This window comes from Lygodium microphyllum, chromosome 28 (genome assembly GCF_053477565.2).
Source record: "Lygodium microphyllum isolate KBCC chromosome 28, Lygodium_microphyllum_v1.1.10, whole genome shotgun sequence".
Taxonomy (NCBI): domain Eukaryota; kingdom Viridiplantae; phylum Streptophyta; class Polypodiopsida; order Schizaeales; family Lygodiaceae; genus Lygodium; species Lygodium microphyllum.
Genome location: NC_141162.1, coordinates 79,206,131 through 79,226,834, shown reverse-complemented (window position 1 = coordinate 79,226,834; position 20,704 = coordinate 79,206,131). Strand labels below are relative to the sequence as shown.

Genomic DNA, 20,704 nt, shown 5'->3' with positions numbered 1-20,704 from the left:
TTGGTGGATGGGGTTGGAATATGATCATGCTGTCCCAAAATCATGGCAGTCCTTTGTTCGCATGATACAAAGCCAATTTCTTCCTGTTCATTTCAAAAGAGATGTAAAAATGGAATGGGATCGGCTTTGGCAAAGGAAAAATGAGTCACTTGGTGACTATACCAAGAGATTTTGGGAGCTACTTTTGAAGGTCCAATATTTCAAAAAGATCAGCAGTTCGGAAAAGCTTAGGAAGTTTCAAGGAGGTTTGCATTTTAAACTTCGTACTGCTCTTAATCATTATCATTGTTCTAGTCTCAGGGAACTCATTGACCATTCTGAGACATGGGAAATGGAGCACAATGTTAACAAATCATTCCAAAAGAATGATAGGAAGAGAGTAGCTGATGATGAGGAGTATTCAGCCCCAAATGAAGGACAAAAACAGCGGCGAAAGCAGCCATCGAATCAAAAGAAGATGAAGCCCTATGCACCTCCTAATGCTTCTCAATTTCGCTCCAATCTATACCCACAAGCAAAGCAACTTTCCGAAGAAGAAAAGCAGCGGTTCATGAAAGAAGGGAAGTGCTTTAAATGTGGACAAAGAGGCCACATATCGAAGCAATGCCCAAACAAAGGACAAAGCAAGGTTTTTGACAACAAGCCTAAGTCGCCAGTGAAAATCAATGCTATCAGTGATGTAGTTGCAAACACAACTCATACTCCAGAGATGTGCAAATTATTAAAAGCTTGGGGACAGTTGTAAGGTAAGCAAGTACTATTCTTGATAGATCTTGGGGCGAATGAAAATGTCATTTCCTTGCAATTAGCTAAAGAGTTGGATTAAAGAATGAAGAGATGGACACTCCGGCAGAAGTTCCCCAAGCTTTAAATGCCGATGAAGGTGACACAGTGAAGACTGTGACACCCTATATTGGCAAGCTCAAGTTTCAAATTCAAGGCTATAGTGACGAAGATACCTTCTGTATCGGAGACCTTGATGGTTGTGATGTGATTCTTGGCATGCCCTGGAATCATAGAGTAGATTCAACCATCTTCTCTCAGAAAAAGAAGGTAGAACTCACCAACAAAGGCAAGAAGTATGAGATCCAAGCTGGAGTTTCTGGAGACACCATACCTATGGTAAGCCATATGCAAGTCTCTAGAGCAATTAAGGATTGTGTTCAATGTTGTTTGCTTTATGTCACTGATGTAAAAGATAATATGAATGCTGAAAACGAAGAGCGACTTCAGCTCTTGGAAAAGTATAAAGATTGTTTTTCGGAAGATCTTCCTTATTAGCTTTCCTCAGAAAGGCCAGAAGACCATCATATTGATATTATTCCGGGCAGTTCTCCTTCTAATATAGCACCATACCGTGTGAGCCGTCCTCAACAAGAAGAAATTAGAAAGCAAGTCGAATATCTACTCAACCGTGGGCTAATTAGGCCAAGTAGCTCACCATTTTGTTCACCGGTTCTTCTTGTTCAAAAGAAAGATGGCACATTCAGGATGTGCATTGATTATGGAGCCCTCAACAAAATCACTATGAAGAATCGGTTTCCTATTCCTAGAATTGACGACATTTTGGATCGTCTAGGAGGCTCAAAGGTTTTCAGCCGCATTGATCTAAAGAGTGGTTATCATCAAATTAGGGTAATACCACAAGATGTACATAAACTGCTTTCCGCACTTCATACGGTCTTTATGAATTCTTGGTGGTTCCTTTCGGATTAACCAATGCACCAGCCACCTTTAATCGAATGATGGAGCGCATCTTTAGAGAGCATCGACAATATGTTGGTACTTTCTTTGATGATATTCTTGTCTTTAGCAAGAATGAAGAGGAGCATCATCAACACTTGGAGATTGTTCTACAATTACTTCAACAAAATCGACTCTTGGTAAATGGTAAAAAGAGTGAATTTTTCATGCATAAAATAAATTACCTTGGGCATGTCATCTCTTCTTAAGGGATTCAGATGGATCCTGAAAAGATCAAGATAGTCCAAGAATGGCCTCATCTTCATGATGTATATGAGGTGGGATCGTTTCTTGGCTTATGCTCTTATTACCGCCGCTTCATCAAGCATTTTGCACATATGGCTTCTCCACTTCATGACCTTACAAAGAAGAAGACCTCTTTCCAATGGAATGAAAAAGAGAAGGCAGCCTTCACAAGGTTGAAAATAGCTCTTACTTCTGGACCTGTTCTTATCATTCCAGATTTGGTAAAACCATTTGTGGTGGAAGCAGATGCTTGCGGTGATTGTATTGGTGTAATGCTAAATCAAGAAGGCCATGCCGAGCCTTTGAAAGCCGCCGTCTAAATGATGTGGAGAAAAGGTATGACATTTATAAAAAGGAGCTCTTAGCAGTGGTTCATGCTTTGAAGATATGGAAACATTATCTTTTAGGAAATGAATTCCTTATTAAAACTGATCATCAGAGCTTGAAGTATTTCAAGACTCAAAAGCATTTGCAGGAGAAACATGCAAGATGGGAAAATTTCTTGTCTATGTTTCATTTTTAAATTATGTACATTCCAGGGAAACAAAATGTAGTTGCTGATGCACTTTCTAGAGTGCCTCGCATTGCAACTATTACAGTGGCTCATCATGAAGATTTTCAAACGATGAAGAATACTTATGATGAAGATATTGATTTTGCAGCAATTTGGTTAAATTTACAGCAAGGAGGTTCTCATCCAGATTATTCCATCAAAGACGGTTACCTTCTCATGAACAATCGCCTTTGTGTCACTCTTCCTGTTCGACAAAAGGTGCTTAAAGAACGTCATGAACCCCCTTATGCAGGGCATAGAGGGACGGCAGCCACTCTAAGTGCAATTGAGCGCTACTTTTATTGGCCAACATTACGAAGAGATACACATAACTTCATTGAGGCTTGTCTAGTTTGCCAAAAATCCAAGTATGATAGGCAGAAGACTCCAGGATTGTTGCAACCTCTTCCAGTGCCCAAAGATCCATGGGAGTCTATCACAATGGATTTCATCTCAGGTATTCTAAGAACACCTCAAGGTCATGATATGATTTGGGTCATAATTGATCGATGCAGCAAACAATCACATTTTATTCCATGTCATAAAACATTGAAATCCACACAAGTTGCAAGACTTTTTATTCAACATATCTTTAGATTACATGATATGCCTTTTGAGATCATTTCAGATAGAGACTCCAAATTCACAAGTAACTTTTGGCGTGCTTTATTTGAGAATTTGGAAACCACTTTAAAGTTCTCCTCAGATTTTCATCCTCAAACTGACGGCCGAACAGAGGTGATGAATCTCACTCTTTTGGATATGTTGAAAGCTTATGTTAGTGAACATAAGTCACAATGGGAGAAATATCTTCCATTATTGGAGTTTGCTTACAACAGTACAGTGCATTCATCCACAGGGAAAGCTCCAAATGAAATAGTACAGGGTAAAGTGATTGCTCCTCCAATTATTTGCACTAAAGATAAGATTTTTACTGCTGATGAGTTTGCTTCAGATTTAAAAACAGCAATGGATTAAGTTCGAGCCACTATCAAAGTTACCCAAGAGCGACAAAAGAAGCAAGTAGATAAACGAAGAAGACCTTTGGCTTTTGAAAAAGGTCAATATGTCTTGCTAAAGTTTGATAAAAGCAGGCTCAAACAAGGTTCCGGTCAAAATTCATCTTTTCCAAAGCTCTCCAGTTGATACTTTGGACCCTTCAAAGTGATTGAGAAAATAAATGAAGTTTCTTATCGACTTGAGCTTCCTGCTCATTGGAAAATACACAATGCTTTTCATGTGAGTTTGCTAAAACCTTACATAGGACCAGAACCAAAGGAACTCATTACTGAAGATCCCCCAGAAGTTGAAGAAACAGAGCAACTCTTGGAACCTGAACAGATTTTGTTTCACAAGGATCGAATCACGAGAAGTGGCCTTGTGACACGAAAATTCTTACTAAAATTCAAGAATCTACCCATAACAGATGCACAGTGGGTAGATGAAAAATTCATGAAGGATTACCCAGACATTCTTCAGCCATATCAAGAAGCTTTTCAGCTGAGAACAGTTGAATAAAAGCTAGAGGGCTGTTACAACTCTATAGAAACAGAATTTGTATTCTTTTTCATTAATTTGTCTATATAATGATTTATTAAATTTGTTTCCTTGCAATAATTAGATATAAAGAAAAGTGCATTGGAGCTGGCCACTGATGAGTGGTCACAGGTTATGGTGGACCCACGGGGTGGGTTAGAGAAAAGATAGTTCACACTTTCACCTATATGGCCGATTGGGTGCCTGTGATGACCAGAACTCACGCATATCAGGGTTAGACTCGCACACAGAAAGGATTGATGCCTTGAAATGTGGCCTAGATCTGCCAGAACAGACAATTACAATCAACAAGATGGCATGATCATGAAATGCTTGTACAATGTGCATGTGTGGGTTGAAAGCTTGAAATGCACATTTCTTTGCATAGGAAAGTCACATGAAGATTCTGATACCGTTTTTGCGATGTACACGGAAAAAGCTTTCATATGACACCCATATTTGGGGGGTCCCTAAATTTTAGGAGCCTCGAATTAGCCTAAAAATGCTAGTCCTAAAAAATAAGGATGTCTTTCTAAAAATAGTAAATTCTATACTCTGACTGTGCTTACTAAATTTGGTTGTTTCTATTCTTGACAATATTCAGGCCAAAAAGGAAGGCCATAGAGAAGAGACAAGTGTCAAGACACTTGTTACACAAGTTTCCAAGTATCCCACCACTTGTCACATCTCATGACATGTGGCTGGACACTTGTCTTGTGCTACTCCACTTTCACCTTTTGTACTAGCTCTTCCCTCTCCTATAAATAAGAGCTCATTTTTCTTCATTCAGCATCATTTTTCTTTGCTGTAAACTCATGTACAGCACCCACAGATAACCAGAAATTGGCCCCATCCATCCCCATCATCATCCCCCACTTCTCCATTATCAAATTCCTCCATATTCCCTCTTCTATCACTGCAGTTTTACAGGACAGCAAGCCTGTAAATTCATTACAGCACCTCCTTCTCGAGCTCTTTCTTCCATTTTAGCAACAAGAAGCAAGCCCTATCCATGTACTGTTGATCAACGATGGAGAAAGGCTGATTTCCCCTCTTTCTTCTCTCATACTGTAAAGAAATCAGTTCTTATTATTGCATAATAGATAATGCATGCGTGTTTGTACATCTTTGCATGATCTTGTGAGAGTGAGAATTACTTCTCCTCACTCTCAGGTTGATTGTAACTGAGCTCTTCTCTAAGGGAATTGGATGTAAAATAAACAATGGTATTAGAAAAAGTGTGCATATGACATTTCAAAATACTTACCTTTATTAGTACTAATAAAAAAGGACACAACGAGGTTCAATAAACCTTGAGATTAAAAAAAAACAAAAAAGCCTAGGAGAATCAGAGCTGATGGCATGTAATCTCTTGCAGTTCTTTTAGATTTTAATTGGTGTTGAGTTTGATGAAAAGCCAGCCTACTTTTTGTTACATATGATGTGAACTTTGTGGCTTTCAATTTTACACCAATCTGAAGGTAACTAGATAGCAATTGAATGTCTCATATGCCTGATGCATGTTTTCATACGTTTTCCTGATATGTGCAGGTGCATGAAGCGATTACTTCAGGTCCATGGCATGCGGCTGAGATTACAAGAGAGGTTAGTGATGATCAATTGGTTTTTGCACATGATTTATAACAATTCCATACAACATCTAAATGATGTATGTAATTGCAAATACATTCTATCAGCTTTCTTTCTCTAAATGATTCTAATGAACCAGACACATGCTGTAAGTATGAGACCTCTTTAGCCAGTTTGTGAAAGTTCAGTAGTACTGAACACCTTTGTCATTTAAACCTTTTTTTAGCCACTATGTTTGACCTATCGTTTGATGTCCTTGCATTTGTGTGTAGCACTCTCAACAACATTGAGTGCTTGTTCCATTAGTATTGGCCGCGTGTTTGCTTCTTGTTTCAGTGCATTCCAGAGGGAGGGGGTTTTACCTCATCAACCAGTGATTGACTACCAACTGCAGATGATCTGCTGTGGCACGCGTGACCTTCTGTTGCCTGCCTACCTTGGACAGCCCACATCATCAGGTGTTCTACATGGATGGTAGTGGCTACTGTCGTCACATCTTTAACGATTGTTCTACATCAGCTCATTCTCTCATCTTTGATGTGATGCGCATGTTCATGTGTCAGCATAGGAGAGGGAAAGTTGGACTCTTAAGTCCAGGATATATATATTTTTTGGATTCAACACCACTAACACCTATCAGATTTGAGATACAGAACCATGCTGCATTGTTATCAATAGAAATGTGTTTTTTGATGAGTTTCCTTTCCCCTCTAAGGAAGCTCCTACTTGTACACGAATCATCCCCTTATTGCAAGACATGGAGCCCCTTCCTTTTCTAGATGAGGATTCCCCCCCAGGCTAAGCACGAACTACCTCCTTGTCCCAAAGTATCACCTCACTCACGACCACCACGGGTTCTGCATTGAGTAGAAGTCCTAGAGTGGTTTTAAACCAATTTGCATGTTCAGTTCCCTCTATCATTGGAGGAATCCTGAGTTCTCAACGAGGTAGGACTTGTCAAGGTTTCAATATAATCTTTGTTAGCATTTCATGCATTTACCGATTGCATTGTTTTCATCTAGTATACAGGAGGCCTTATCTATGCCTAATGGAAGACAGTCTATGAAGGAGTTGGATTCCATAGCTTGAATTCACACCTGGGTATAGGTGGAGAGGCCTCACTGACAAGTTATTGGTGTGAAGTAAATCTTCAAAGTGATGCTCAACTCAGATGATTCATTGGAGAGGTACAAGGCTTGTGCTCAAGGGCTGGCATAGCAACTGGATATGGATTATTTGGAGACTATTGCTTGCACCGCACTTGAGATTTCTTAAAGCCTAGCCCTAATGTTAGGGTTGTTGCAATGATAGAGTTGTCTGCTGAACCCTAAACCTAGCTAATGGTCAGGATAGTGATGTAAAAAGGCTTTGAAGGTATTAATCCATATTTGAGTTTATACTACATTCCTAACTGTTTGTGGTGCAGGATAATTTCACGAACCTATATGGTGCTTAGAGGGACTAGGTCTAGGCCATAAGTGGTGATAGGATTGGTCTTTACCTTGGAAAGGTAGAAGTTCATCTTAAGCTGTAAAATTAGAATACATGAAAAGTACAGATATTGATGAACAGATGAGGTTTTTAGGCACATTCAAGTACGTTGCTTCATGTTTTACTTTGAATTTGGGTAAAGTCCTTCTGGGACAACTCGGCCAACTGAATTCAGGCTCTCGTTTGAAGTGTGAACCAAAGCTTGAAGCAATGTTTCAAAGGATTAAATAGTTTTGAGATGATAGTTTAAGTTTTTCTTTCACTAATTTGAGCTTGATAGTTCAAGTTTTCTTTGATATACAAGCCATCCCCATGGAAGGCCTAGTAGGAATATTGTTGTTGAGTAATACAAGAAACTCCTTTTCGGGAAGAAATTGTGTTTGTACCACAATTCAGTTGTCATCGTATCAGTATGTTTATGGTCTGCATTTCGTTCTCTTGATGACGTTTTTCTTAGGTGGAAGGTCTCTCATAGATGTTGATCCTCACTTTTGACTTCTAGGCAATCAAAGATGGAGCTTTTGCTGTGGTGGCTGTTGGGGGTGATGGAACTCTTCACGAGGTATCAGAACTCTTTTATGCAAACTTTTTGAAATTCAAAGTGCCTCTCCTCAAATCTTGTCTTTGACATATTTATTGTACTGTAAATAGCCACTACTATGAACTCTTGCACTCAATAATGAGCGTAATATTAAGCTTTTTACAGGGTGATTACATTCATGCAGCTTTTTTGTCTAAAAGATGGTAAGACAGTGATATCTTCACTAGAATCACCTGAATGAAATGGTGAAAGCTTATATGCGCACTTTCTAATGTATCTATGCTTACAATGGAAGTGCCCTGCTTGGTCTTTCAAAATATTTTGCAATACACATTGGCTTCGGAAAGTTCTTATCTATCACTCTTAATTCTTGAACCATGCCTGAATTGCCATTGCCCTGGAGAATCATAGAACCATTTATTTGATCTACAAACAAAATCTTTATTGTTGGGCAAGGCAGATTAGGTTGTTTGTGTCACCTGAAGTCTTTGATTTCTGGATCCTCACTGTGAGATGTTGCCAGTTCCTTACTCTCCATGCTAATGCTTTATTCGCATATCTTGGTTTAAAATGTTTGAGCTCCTACACAACTATATCTATCAACATAGATTAAGCCCATCTTCAACCTTTTCAACATACATCAGCGCTGAAAATAAACAAAAGCCAAGAAGAGAGAATCAACACAACACTAGGTCCCACTGTCTGCCCCTTTCCCTCCTGCTCCTTGTCTTGTTGGAAGGAGCACAAGTTTGACCAGGTGCCACTTGCTGCTGCTGCTTCCTTCCTATTCCTTCTCCTGCTAGAAAGAGCACAACTCGACCTTGACTTGTCCACCTTGGATGCTTTCTTTTTGAAATTACAAGCTGCACCTGGGGCTTTCAAAAGAAGGGACTAGCCTATGCAACTTTGATCTACTAACAATGCAGGCATCAGCTGAATGTACAGATGGAGGCCAGCAGTAGCACTCTTCTTGCAGACACTTTGGTCACTAAATACAAGCTGTAATTACCAATCTGGAAGCATTGAACGAAGAAATTTTGATCATGACAATGTTTTTCTACAGTTATGTATTCAGATATCTTGGGATGCTTATTTTCAGATTCTCACAGTTCTAATGGAGCATTCCTCAATGCAGTCTTTCATATTCTTTTCAGTAATATGATTTTTCTGGACTAGGACCTGTAACCTTGGTTCTATTCCCCTTATCTCGTCCCATTGTGATATATAAACACCATGTGATATGTGGCATGTAGGTACAAGCTTGAAACAAAAAGATGATGTATTTGCTTATATCATATGCTAGCATGAGTTTCCGCAGGTATTAAGGAACTACAAAGCATCTTGGATCTGCCGAGGAAACATATTATCTCATGCTGATCATAAGAGGGCAGTCATAATGGTGTGTGGGCATCCTGAAGTTGGACAGAGAATGCCCAATATTTGGACAAAGGGTAGGCCCTTTCCTGGGCTGTATGTTATCTGATCAAGTATTAGCCGTGCTTTGTGCCACCTCAAAGAGCTTGGAGATAAATAAGGCTGGATGTGTTCTATGGGGATGGTCCTGGTCTGCATTAGGGACAGAGAAATAGAGGCATCGTGGGGGAGGAAGAGCAGAGTGTTCTTCTTTGGATTATGAGATGTCAGTTCTCATCCATACTGGGAGTCATAGGGCCTCGGAACAAAAACACATATGAAGCAAACATGGATGATTGGTGGAGAGTGCTTATCATTTGATTTATGCAGGTGAGATGCAATTGTAGAGGAACTTATGCAAACAGTGACAGATATCACGATGAGCTTTCGTCTCTCTTCCACTATCAGTATATCAGCATCCTTTTACTGGTTATTAGATGATTTATTGCTTACAACTTCATGCTATGCTATCTCCAGCAACTATGAGCAGCGTGATCTTTTCTGAAATTATCATCATTATGCACACCTTCAGCTCCTAATCCTATCCTTCAAACCAGGCACAGTAGCTATTTGATCACAACACTAAAAGGACCTGCTTATTTATCATCTCTTGAGCATCAGGAGGGCACCATCTTGAGTAGCTTGGGGGCTTATATTTCAGCCATCTCCTTTTTGGTTTGGATGTGTCAATGACTTTACTTTCACCTGCCTAGAAAGAACTAGCTAATTCAAAACCAATGTAGAGAAATTGTGTTCACATTGGTGACAATGGGCTAGATTTTGTATTAAACAGTGTTCAAGCAAACTTGAAAAATTGTGTAGCACTTAATGTGCCATGGATTGATAGTGCCACCAGTAGTGATAGTTCCTAGGAGGTAGTGCAGTCAGGAGAGGTGTGGGCACTGGGCAACTCAATTTTTACCTGTGGGCATTCCCCCTGCAGGTGGTAGGCAAACTCAGTGGTGCCCCCCCAGGCACTTTCTTCCCAGTATAGGAAGGTGGCTGGCTTGCTATTGACAGAGGACAGCAGGTTGTGGTTCTCCTTGCTATCCCTTGGAGGAGGTCTTTGTCATTGGACTCCAAGAGATGACCTGGTGGCTGGACTTGTATGTATGTTGGTTTGAGAAGTCAGACAGTCTATGTGACTTGTGTCGCACCTTGGAAGCCTGACTCAGCCTAACAATCTGCTGTGTGATTCCTATTCTCATTGCTCCCTCCGTCTGCAGCAACATTCCACCTGGTATCGCAGCAGCTAGCTGAGTAGGTCCTCAGCAGTGACACGCAATGGAAACCTCTGGTCAGATGCCGGTGCATTTTGCAAGTGCCCCCTAGTCAAACACCTTGAGCATCATCCTTTTTGAGGAACAGCTCTTATCTGTCCATGCCAGAGCTGGAACTGAAAGAAACAATAATCTTTGGACAGGTCGTAGGATACTCTCCATCCAGGGCCCAGCTATGGGATTGGCTTCACTCCACGCTATACATTGGCACATCGCAGATTGCGGAGGCAGTTCTCATGGGTCAGGGGATCTTCATGGTTTGACTCACCTCCGTGGATGCAGCCCGTGAGCTAGTGGATAGCTTACGTTATGCCTCCACGAAGGGGGTCATCTATATGGTTCCTTGAGGACTTCGCTCTCCACAATAGGTTTCCTAGATACCTGGTCACCCTTCTATTCCTTGGATTGGCGGTAGAGTATTGTCAGCTAGTGAAGGACTTCAGATGGCTTTTCGGCATAGTTCTTTCTCTCTCCTTTGCGGACGCAGTGATAGCTGCAGGAGTCCCGAAGGTACGGGTGGTTGTGGAAGATACAAAGAACATGCCTAAGTTTCTTTAGATTGAGGTAGGCAAACACTCTTTGAGGCAGTAGGTTATGGTGACAAGGCAGCTTGGCCAATGCCTGCAATGCCATGACTTTGGGCATCAGGCAACAGATTACACGTGTTTCGGAGCCAAGGCGGCTTAGTCGGCAGTCTCGCAGGTGGATGCTGACGATTTTACATGGTTCGAGCGTTGACAGAGAGGTAGACGGCAAGGGGGACCTCAGCCTGTTCCTCAGACACATCCATGGTAGCAGAGAGCAAGAGGATGGGCGACTGGGACCCCATCAGAGCACCCCGCAGCAGCCCTTCTCCCGTCCCACCCACCAGGATCACAGGCCTCCACCCCCACCACCCACTAAGGCGCCATAGCCCACCCCACCCGACTTGATGGATTGCCTCCTGACCCTATCCCGTAGTGCTTGCCCCCTTCTTACCCGCCCCGCCCCGCCCCGCCCCGCCCCGCCCCGCCCCGCGCCCCCCTTCGCGGACGCAGTGATAGCCGTAGGAGTCCTGAACGTACGGGTGGTTGTGGAAGATACAAAGAACACGCCTAAGTTTCTTTAGATTGAGGCAAGTAGACACTCTTTGAGGCAGTAGGTTATGGTGACAAGGCAGCCTGGTCAGTGGCTGCAATGCCATGACTTTGGGCATTAGGCAACAGATTACACGCATTTCGGAGCCGAGGCGGCTTAGCCGGCAGACTCGCAAGAGGATGCTGACGATTTTACATGGTTCCAGCGACGATAGAGGGGTAGACGGCAGGGGGGACCTCAGCCTGTCCCTTTGACACAGCCATGGTAGCAGAGAGCAGGAGGGCGGGCGACGGGGCCCCCCATCAGAGCACCCCGCAGCAGCCCTTCGCCCGTCCCACCCACCAGGATCACAGGCCTCCATCCCCACCACCCACTAAGGCCTCACAGCCCACCCCACCCGAGATCCCGCAACCCCCCTGTCCACCCCCACCTCATGGATTGCCTCTTGACCCTATCTTGCAGTGCCCCCTCCCCTTTGGCCACTCGGCCCCCCCACACCTGCCACATACTTTTGATCACCCCACCATCCCTCAATCTTCCTCCTCCCCAATATCTGCCCCGTCGATTATCCCCCCTGATTCTCACCCAATACATGTGACCCCCTCGCACCCCCCCTCCCAACCCCCACCCACCTATCCCCCCCTTCCCACAAGAGGTGAAGAGCCTCATATGCCCATATCTTCTCCTCATCAGCGCCCCCCCCCCCCCCCCCCCCCCCCAAACAGCCACTAGCTCATCTGACCCAGCCTCCGTCACAGTTCCCCTAGACAGGCGCAATTGCTCCCACAGGAGTTTTTCGTAGTGGTCCGTGGTTCTACTTGAGAGTTGCGGAGAGCGGAGAGCGGAGAGTTTCCACTACCTCTGGAGGTGTAGATCTTCGTGGTCCGCAAGTCAAGGAGCGGCAAGGTCCATTTACTAGCACTACTGAATGGACCAAACTATGTTTTCTTCTTTTAGACCTCTCATTCAGGAGACTAGACGATGACAGAGATAGAGGAGGAGGTGAGGGGCTAGGTTGTAGACCACATCTCAGTGGATGGGAAAAGGAAGACTAGCACTCTTTTTCAAGTAGTGGCTAGGGTGCATGATGGACATTAACTGGTGGGCTGGAGCTAAGGTCCCACATCTAAGCATTATCTTTCGAGCCCCTCCATAGCGGAGTTCACCGATGGATGTGATCGAGTGGCCTCTTGCACAGGCCACTTGCTTCTACCAGTGTACAGGTTCACGCCTCTCAGTGTGGTTGATAGACACCCTGGTGGTATTGCCTGGAGCATCTATTACCCCCAGGGTCCGCCTGAGAGCCACCATGGGAGCCCCTCCATAGCAGAGTTCACTGATGGATGTGATCGAGTGGCCTCTTGCACAGGCCGCTTGCTTCTACTAGTGTATAGGTTCACACCTCTCAGCCTGGTTGATAGACACCCTGGTGGTACCGCGTGGAGCATCTATTACCCCCATGGTCTGCCTGAGAGCCACCATGGGGGAATGGAGTTTACCTTCCTGGCTTGTGGCAAAGTGCATTGTCATGCCCCGTAGCTCGTATCTTCATCAACAGCTTCCACACCAAATAGATGCTTGTTCAGTTAGTCACAGGCGTCCCTATAAGTTTACACCTAGTATCCTGGATTGTGAATAGCCTCCACTACAGTGAGGCACGTGGTTCTAGGAAGTTGATTCTTCAGCAGGAGTTGCTGCTTGCCGTTGCCGGACGGATTGACATCTTACTTCTTTAGGAGCACAAGCTCACCCCTGCCCAGGCCCTTTTGGTAGGGAAGGTACTTCCAGGCAGCTTACACACCTACTAGGAGTACACCATCGGTGCCCACGGCAGGAGTGGAGGCGTATGCACCTCTATTGACTCGAGCCTTACCGCCTGTGTGTGAGACCACGGGATGATTGTGGTAGGGAGGGTCATATGGAGCAAATTGGATTTAGGGGACTCATGCCTTGGAGTCCTGAATGTTTATGCTCCTATTGAGGTTAGGGCACGCAATAGGTTCTGGATGGAGATTGTTGTTGGACTTATAGAGGTGGTCTCTTGGATTGTTGGAGGAGACTTCAACAACTTGGAGGTCTTAGAGGACCAGTAGGAGAGAGGCAGAGATTACCAAGGTATTGCAAGGGAGGAGCAAGAGGCATGGATGGTGTTGCTCCTCGCAGTAGGAGCACGTGATGCTTGGCAGAACCCAACTTTTCACAGGAGGGAAAGGTGGTTGCACTTCTCTTGGGGATACAGGTGACTGGGCGAGCTCTTTTGGAGTGGTTGGACCGGTTCTATGTGGGAGAGTGGGGGTGCTCTCGAGGAGGTCAGGTAGGGTAGTTGGCTGGCTCCACTTTGTCTGATCACTACCTCATTCTCCTCACACTTGATGCTCTTGCTTCAGCCCTTGACATGCAATCTTGTCAAATCCCTAACTTGATCTACAAGAGGGAGGAGGTAGATTGAGCAGCTCTAGACTAGAGAGTGGGCTAGGGTGGACCAAATCGTAGAGGAGGTTGCAGAGGTCTTAGCCGACTCGAGTAGGATCTGCTAGGAGAAAGCGTTATAGGCTAGGCAGCAGTGTTGGGAGGAGGAGAGAGCACTCTGCCAAGACCTAGCAGCCACTCAGAGACTTCTCCAAGAGGCACCAGGGAATCCCACTCTCCATAAGCAAGAGGTGCGCGCACGGGCATGCCTCGCCGGTCTTGGGGACATGCGCTTCGAGTTCTCCTTCTGTACCTCAGCAGCCTTTCGGGTGCGGAAGGGGGACACGATGTGAAAGGAGTTTTTTCAGGTGCATTAGCCTCACACCTTAGGAGATCAGATTTGCAGCCTTCGTGATTAGTACAAGAGGATTCGCTCTAGCCTAGATGAGGTGATGGAGATTGCCAGTGACTTCTACAGACAGCTTTTTCAGCAAGAGGCAATCTCAGCTAGAGTACAACATTGTAGATAGCAGGTTTGGGATTGCATTCCGTCCCTTGTCATAGAGGAGATGGGACATTCCCTCCTAGACCCCTTCACAGATAAGGAGCTAGTTGAGGCCTTCCATGCATAGGAGGGGGAGAAATGCTCGGGAGAGGATGATCTTTCTAAGGCCTTCTTCACTATCTATTGGGAGGTGGTGAAGGACCCCCTACTATTGGCCTTTTAGGAGATTTTCAGCTTAGGACGGATGCTAGGGAGTTTATCAGCAGGTCTTATCAGACTCCTCTCCAAAGGGGGAGACCGGTTGGAGCTGCCCCAATGGAGACCGATCACCTTGTTGTGAGTGGCCTATCAAGCACTGACCAAGATGATCGGTAGTTGACTCCGCATCTTGTTATGAGTGGCCTATCATGCACTGACCAAGATGATAGGTAGTCGGCTCCGCCCCGTATTTCCAGACATCATTCGTGACACCCAGATAGGTTTTGTTCATGATAGGAGCATCCTAGACAATGTCTTCACTTTCTTCAAGGTGGTTGAGTGGGCTCAACACAGTGGTTAGGGTTGGTAGTACTCCTCTTGGATTTTGAGAAGGCCTATGACATGGTTGAGTGGGACTTCTTAGAGGCCATCATGGTGAGGTTGGGCTTTCTTGAGGCATGGATCAGTGGGGTTTGTGCACTTTACAGATCGACTACTAGCAGGGTTCTCATTGGTGGCATGAGGGGGGAGGAGTTTTAGCTAGAGAGATCTGTCCGACAAGGCTGCTCTCTTGCCTCGTATTCTTTCTTGCTCTTTGCGGAGGCAATGTCCTACTTCCATTGCTCATGTGTGAGCAGACTAGATGGCCTTCGACTTTCAGTGAGAGAGGAGATTGAGCGGCTGGACTGATAGTATGCAAATGATACTGCTCTTTATGTAGAGGATGATGAGTTGATGTATGAGAGAGTGAGACTAGCTCTGGAGGTATTTTGCACTGTAGACTCTAGCATGGAGTGGGGTGTCCACTTGGGATTCAGATGGGTGAGTAGGAGACAGACCATTCGATATCTAGGGTTCCAGGTGGGACTCAAAATCACTCATGCCGAGCAATTTTTCGAGCTCTTGACTCTATCAGGTAGAAGCTGGCCTATTGAAGCACAGTCCGCCTTTCCTTAGCAGGCTGAGCCCTCATGGTCAATCAGGTCCTCCTAGCGACGCCTTGGTACATCGCCTCTTGTTGGTGCTCCTCATCTTGTGTGGTTCAGCTTCGCCGCCTAGTACGGAATTTTCTTTGGGCTGGCTCAGACGGTTCCAGGGATTTCCGGGCCAAGGTGGCATGGGTGACCATCATCCGGTATCAGTTTGAGGGAGGGCTTGGGATCATCGACCTAGAGTTCCAGAGCCTGGTCCTTTTGGGCAAGCTAGTGGTCCGTGGTCTCACACTAGGTGGCAGACTTGGAAAGTCCTTCTGTAGGAGGGTCTCTAGGAGTGCAGACCAAGGCTTGCGGTGGATGGAGGCCATCCTTGAGATGGATCTTCACGAGTGCCCAGATCATGCCACCTAGATCTTCCTTTGTTCGTAGCTTACTTCGAGTGTGGCACGGCCTTCGCAAGGCCCTAGTTCATAGGCTCCTAGGATGTTAGGAGAAGATAGACCACCAGTCGGTGGTGTGGAATCCCTAAGTTAGAGATCGGGACGGGATATAGATTGTTGAGTCCTCGCACATCCAATGGGTTGGCTAAGAGGCTCGTACTACCAAGATGTGGCGAAAGGTGTACAGGATGGCAGATTAGGAGGTGTTGTAGCGGGCATTAGGTTGTCAGCGAGGAGCTAAGGTGAGGAGGAGGGAGATTGACTCAACGATCCCCGTCAGGAGTGGCTAGATCCGCCGATTCGAGAGCGAGTGGAGCTTGGTGAAGTGTGGGCTGCTAGATTCTCACCGGCAAGTATCCCCTTAGAGGTGGTAGGTAGAGTGGGTGGTGCCCCCTACGGGACTTTTTTCATCGTGCGCAGGATGGGGGGCGGTTGGTTCTTGACAGAGGGCAGCAGGATGAGGAGATTGTTGTCCTTCCTTGGAGGAGGATTTGTGTGGTTGGACTCCAGGGGAAGACTTGGCAACTGGACCCTTATGTGCCCTGGGAGGAGTTTCAGGAGTGGCAGCTTTGGATATGGGAGAGTAGGCCACTTATTGAGCTGGAGTGGGACCTTGGAGAGTGGCTATGGCCGGCCACTGCAGTTACCAAGAAGCCATTGAGGTTCTTGGAGTACACAACCAAGATTGGCAGATATGTACTGATGTAGGAGGACATGGATTGGGCGCCTTCGCGTAGCAGATACCAGGCGGAGCAGAGCATTACGGATGTCTTCCGTCGAACTTTTTGGCGTTGTCTGTGGGATAGCTGGAGGCCGAGGACGGTGTTGTATTTCCTTTGGTTTTTGGCATATGGGGGTCTGGTTGTTATGAGTTGATTGGCTCAGATGCAACATGATGGAGGTTGCAAGCGTTGCCCACAGCAACACTTGGAAACTCCAAAGCACTACCTTTGGTCTTGCAAGGCAGCACAGCTCGTGTGGAGTGGAGCCTGCTATATTCTCCGCTGTGTGGCACCCAGCCTTGGATGTATCTCGTGGGGTGCTTTTTGTTGGCAGGCAATCAGCCAGGGCTGTCACCTTTTGTATGAGGCCGGGATGTAGGACATGATTTTTCCCATCGAGGTTGGGTCTTGTGTAGTGGTTTGCTTGGAGGCTTTACCCAGCCGCCAAGTATTAAATCCCACAGCAGAGCGTTCAGAGGTATGGGAGATCATAGGGAGTCTTACAGGATGGCACATTTGGAAGGTATGCTGTCAGGTTGTTTTTGGCGGGTAGTGCCTTTTAGTATATGCGACTTTGGCAGAGCTTTGGACCTCCATCATCCACACGCTCCGCGGCCGTTGGGACTAGGTGCAGGATGAGTCTCGACCTCGTCAGGAGCTCCGACCATCTTCACTTTCTGCTCATTTGGGGTGGTGATGACTTGTTCTTCATGATGCAGGCGGGCAGCCCCAGATGGTGATACACCCCCACTCCATGGCTTCTTGCCCCCATTCCCCCTAGACCTCCTTGAGAGGTTTGTATACATGATGGATTGAGTGGGATCTAGAAGAGTGGCTCTGGCCAGCTATGACAGTTGTCGGGCAGCTGTATTGTGTTTTTTTTTATATAGCCAGGATTGACAAACATGTTCTGATGCAGGAGGATATGGATTGGGCACCCTCATGCAATAGACATTGGGCAGAGCATAGCATCATAGGTTTTTTTCGTTGGATCTTCTGGCGATGCTTGGAGGATAGTTGGTGGTCAAGGAGAGTGTCGTATTTCGTTTGGCTTCTTGCTCATGGGGGCCTTAGTGTCAAGTTACATGTATCATACACCAACATGTTTGGGATTAGAAAAAATATAACTTGAGGTGATATGAAAGATCTTAGATTAGTGCAGTGCACTTCCACAATGTTAAGAACCATGATGGCTTCTATGAGTGTTTTAAATTGTGAGTTTCTTAAAACAAGTATTAATATTGATCGTGATTTGAACTTCAGTTTTTTCTAAGTTTTAACATTAATTGTCATGCTTTGACAAAGTCATGGCTAACCTAAATGTAAAAAGCATGAAGCCAATCGATTGATAAACTCAGAATATAGTTAGGGTTAGGGTTAGGGTAACTGAGAGATAGTGAACACAATGAATAATAAAGTAAATGGATAATGAATATACAATGTTCATGCAGCAAACATACCATGCACTGATATTGAACCTCGAACTCTCGTGTCTTTGGGATCAAGGCAAAGGCTATGAGTTGTAGAGTGTGCCATACTCTGAACAGATCTTGAATCGCAGCAAAGGAAGCCTCCGAGTGTTGAACACCAAGAAATGCAGCTAAGGAAGGCTGGATTTGATGTAGACGACAATGCAAGATAGAGAGAGACAAAAACGTAGGTATCTGAGGAGAGAGAAATCTGCACAATAGCTGATAGATGCAAATGTAGCAAATAGTGGTGAGAGAATGTCAGGGCAGCAGCCAGTATTGCAAACGCAGCAGTTAGAGGATAGAGAATTCTAGTGACATTTGCAACAAGTTGTGAGAGCATCCAATTGTGAGCGACAGAACCCTAATGTAGGCGATAGCTCCACAGACTTGGCGACATCAGTAAACATGTGAAGAAGGTTGGAATCAAGCACTAGGTGGAAGCAGGTGGTTGGTGGAAGCTCTTACCGTGATCTCCTCCGCGAATGGGATGTGGATAGTAGAGATACGGCTCCTAAAATCTATAAAAACGAGATTAAGGGAGAGTGGTGGGCTCCATGCATGTTTATAGAAAGTTTGGGATACGGAAATTAGGGTTTTGTATGTGGGACACAATAACTCTCTAGGATCATGCTTCTTTTTAAAATAAGAGGTTTTCTTCGTTAATTAAGCATAATTTGGGTCTGTTTAAGTCAGGCTAATACATTTTAAGCTAAACACCCCCTCTCAGGCCCAAAATTGAGCCATGAGAAATAAGCCATTGATTTAGATTTTCTTTTACCCCAAGGCATCCCACCCCAAAGCAACCAGGGCATCGGGCAAAGAGTACATGTTGGTTGCCCAGTGATCTACCAAGGCTATAGAGGCGATGGTTATTTTAGCAAGGGAGCTCAAGTGATCACCTAAGAACAGATAGGGCATTGGCCAAGGGTGCGCATTGATTGCCGAGGGGCCTACCAAATCCCGCAAAGGAGGATGGAATTAGCAATGGACTTTGTGATTTTTTTAGTTTTTGTTTTTTTGTGAGGGCTTTTGGTGTGATTTGTTTAAAAGATTTAGCATTAAGTGAATGTTTGAAATCAATGTTCATCCCATTGAGTTGGTGTGTCAAAAGTACATAAATATAAGGATGGATGGTCCCATTACCTTCATACAATAAGCAAAACAATCCCACACACGACTAGGATAAGTGCTTAGGGATACCTAAGGGGGTGTGTGTGTGCCAATTATATGGAGAATATGTGGAGAGAAAGACAAGATGGGAAAGTAAGTGAGACAAGCAAAGCTGGCATGCAAGTATAGGGAAAGATTGTCGTCGTGGTGATTGCCATGTGCAATGCCACGATTATAGTGAATCTAGAGTCGACCACTCCAAGGGTGACTGAAAAGGGATAAATGCGTACAGATGCATGCTTACATGAATAGAATGTCGATGCATGGAGTAATGCAAAGGAGAATGCAAATATTCATACTCATGTAGAATGCATGTCACTTGGACAGTGCTCTCACAAGGGAATTGTTGAATTGTCCTAGCGCCCTTTTACAATCATGGCATCTTGACAGTGTGGATGAAGTTATAAATGTCCATAATACATAATACATAAGAAATAAATGTCTTAAAGAAAAAAGCTGTAAATATCATCATTGTCACTATTAAGAGAAGGAACCGTCCCCTCTCAAACTAGAAGGAGAAGTAAGAGGGAAGCACCCTCTCCTTGTCAATTTGAAGAAGTAGATGAGGGTATATCCAAACCGATCCATGGTAGAAGATATTGTAGAATTGGCCAGTTGACCGCCTTGGTCAAAATATCTACAAAATTGTTGCTTGACAACACAAACTCCAGGTGAATGGTAACTAGCTTAACCTGCTCTCTAGTGAAATGGTAATGAACTGCTACGTCTCGTGTCCGAGGGGAGATGATAGGATTGTCCACAAGGATAATAGCACTCTGGTTGTTGTAGTAGACAACTGTAGGTGACTCACAAGGGAACTAAAGCACAGCTAGCAAGTTCCTCAAATAGATGGTGTTCGTAGTGCCATCGAAGAGACTCCGATACTCTGCCTTGGCTGTGAAAGTTACCATCGTCTCTTGCTTACAGCTAGTCCAAGAGATGGGTGCTATGCCCAAGGTGTAGAGGTAGTCTCCGTGAGAACGCCGGGTATCAGGATCACCCACCCAATCAGAATCAATGTACCCCTACAAACATAAACCATGACCATAAGTTATTTCAAAATTATAGGTACACCTTAAATATCTTAACACACGAAGACAAGCAACCGTGTGAAACATTCTAGGTGCATTAGAATACTGACTAAGCAAACTAACTAAGAATGTAAGATCTGGCCTAGTATGAATCGATCAAAGTAAATTTTCTACAACAAATTTATAGGTACGAGTATCAAAATGCGGACTTGAGGTAACCTTGTATAGATTGATAGTGGAATCTAGAGGCATGGCCACGGGCCGTATTTGATCAGTATAATACTATTCCACCAGTTGTAGCACGTACTTCTGCTGGGACAGAAAGATACTTCCCTTGGATCTAACAATCTAT

At 44.7% G+C, this 20,704-nt stretch overlaps 1 protein-coding gene across 4 annotated transcripts in view; it reads left to right on the top strand.

The window, feature by feature from the left end:
* Positions 1-20,704, top strand: part of LCBK2 (Diacylglycerol kinase family protein) — a 216,327-nt gene that overhangs the window by 79,270 nt on the left and 116,353 nt on the right. For all 4 annotated transcript variants that reach the window (XM_087670321.1, XM_087670319.1, XM_087670323.1 and 1 more), the window contains 2 exons: positions 5,630-5,683; positions 7,662-7,721. In XM_087670321.1, coding sequence (XP_087526447.1) covers positions 5,630-5,683; positions 7,662-7,721 — 114 coding nt within the window. The remainder of the gene's footprint in view (positions 1-5,629; positions 5,684-7,661; positions 7,722-20,704) is intronic.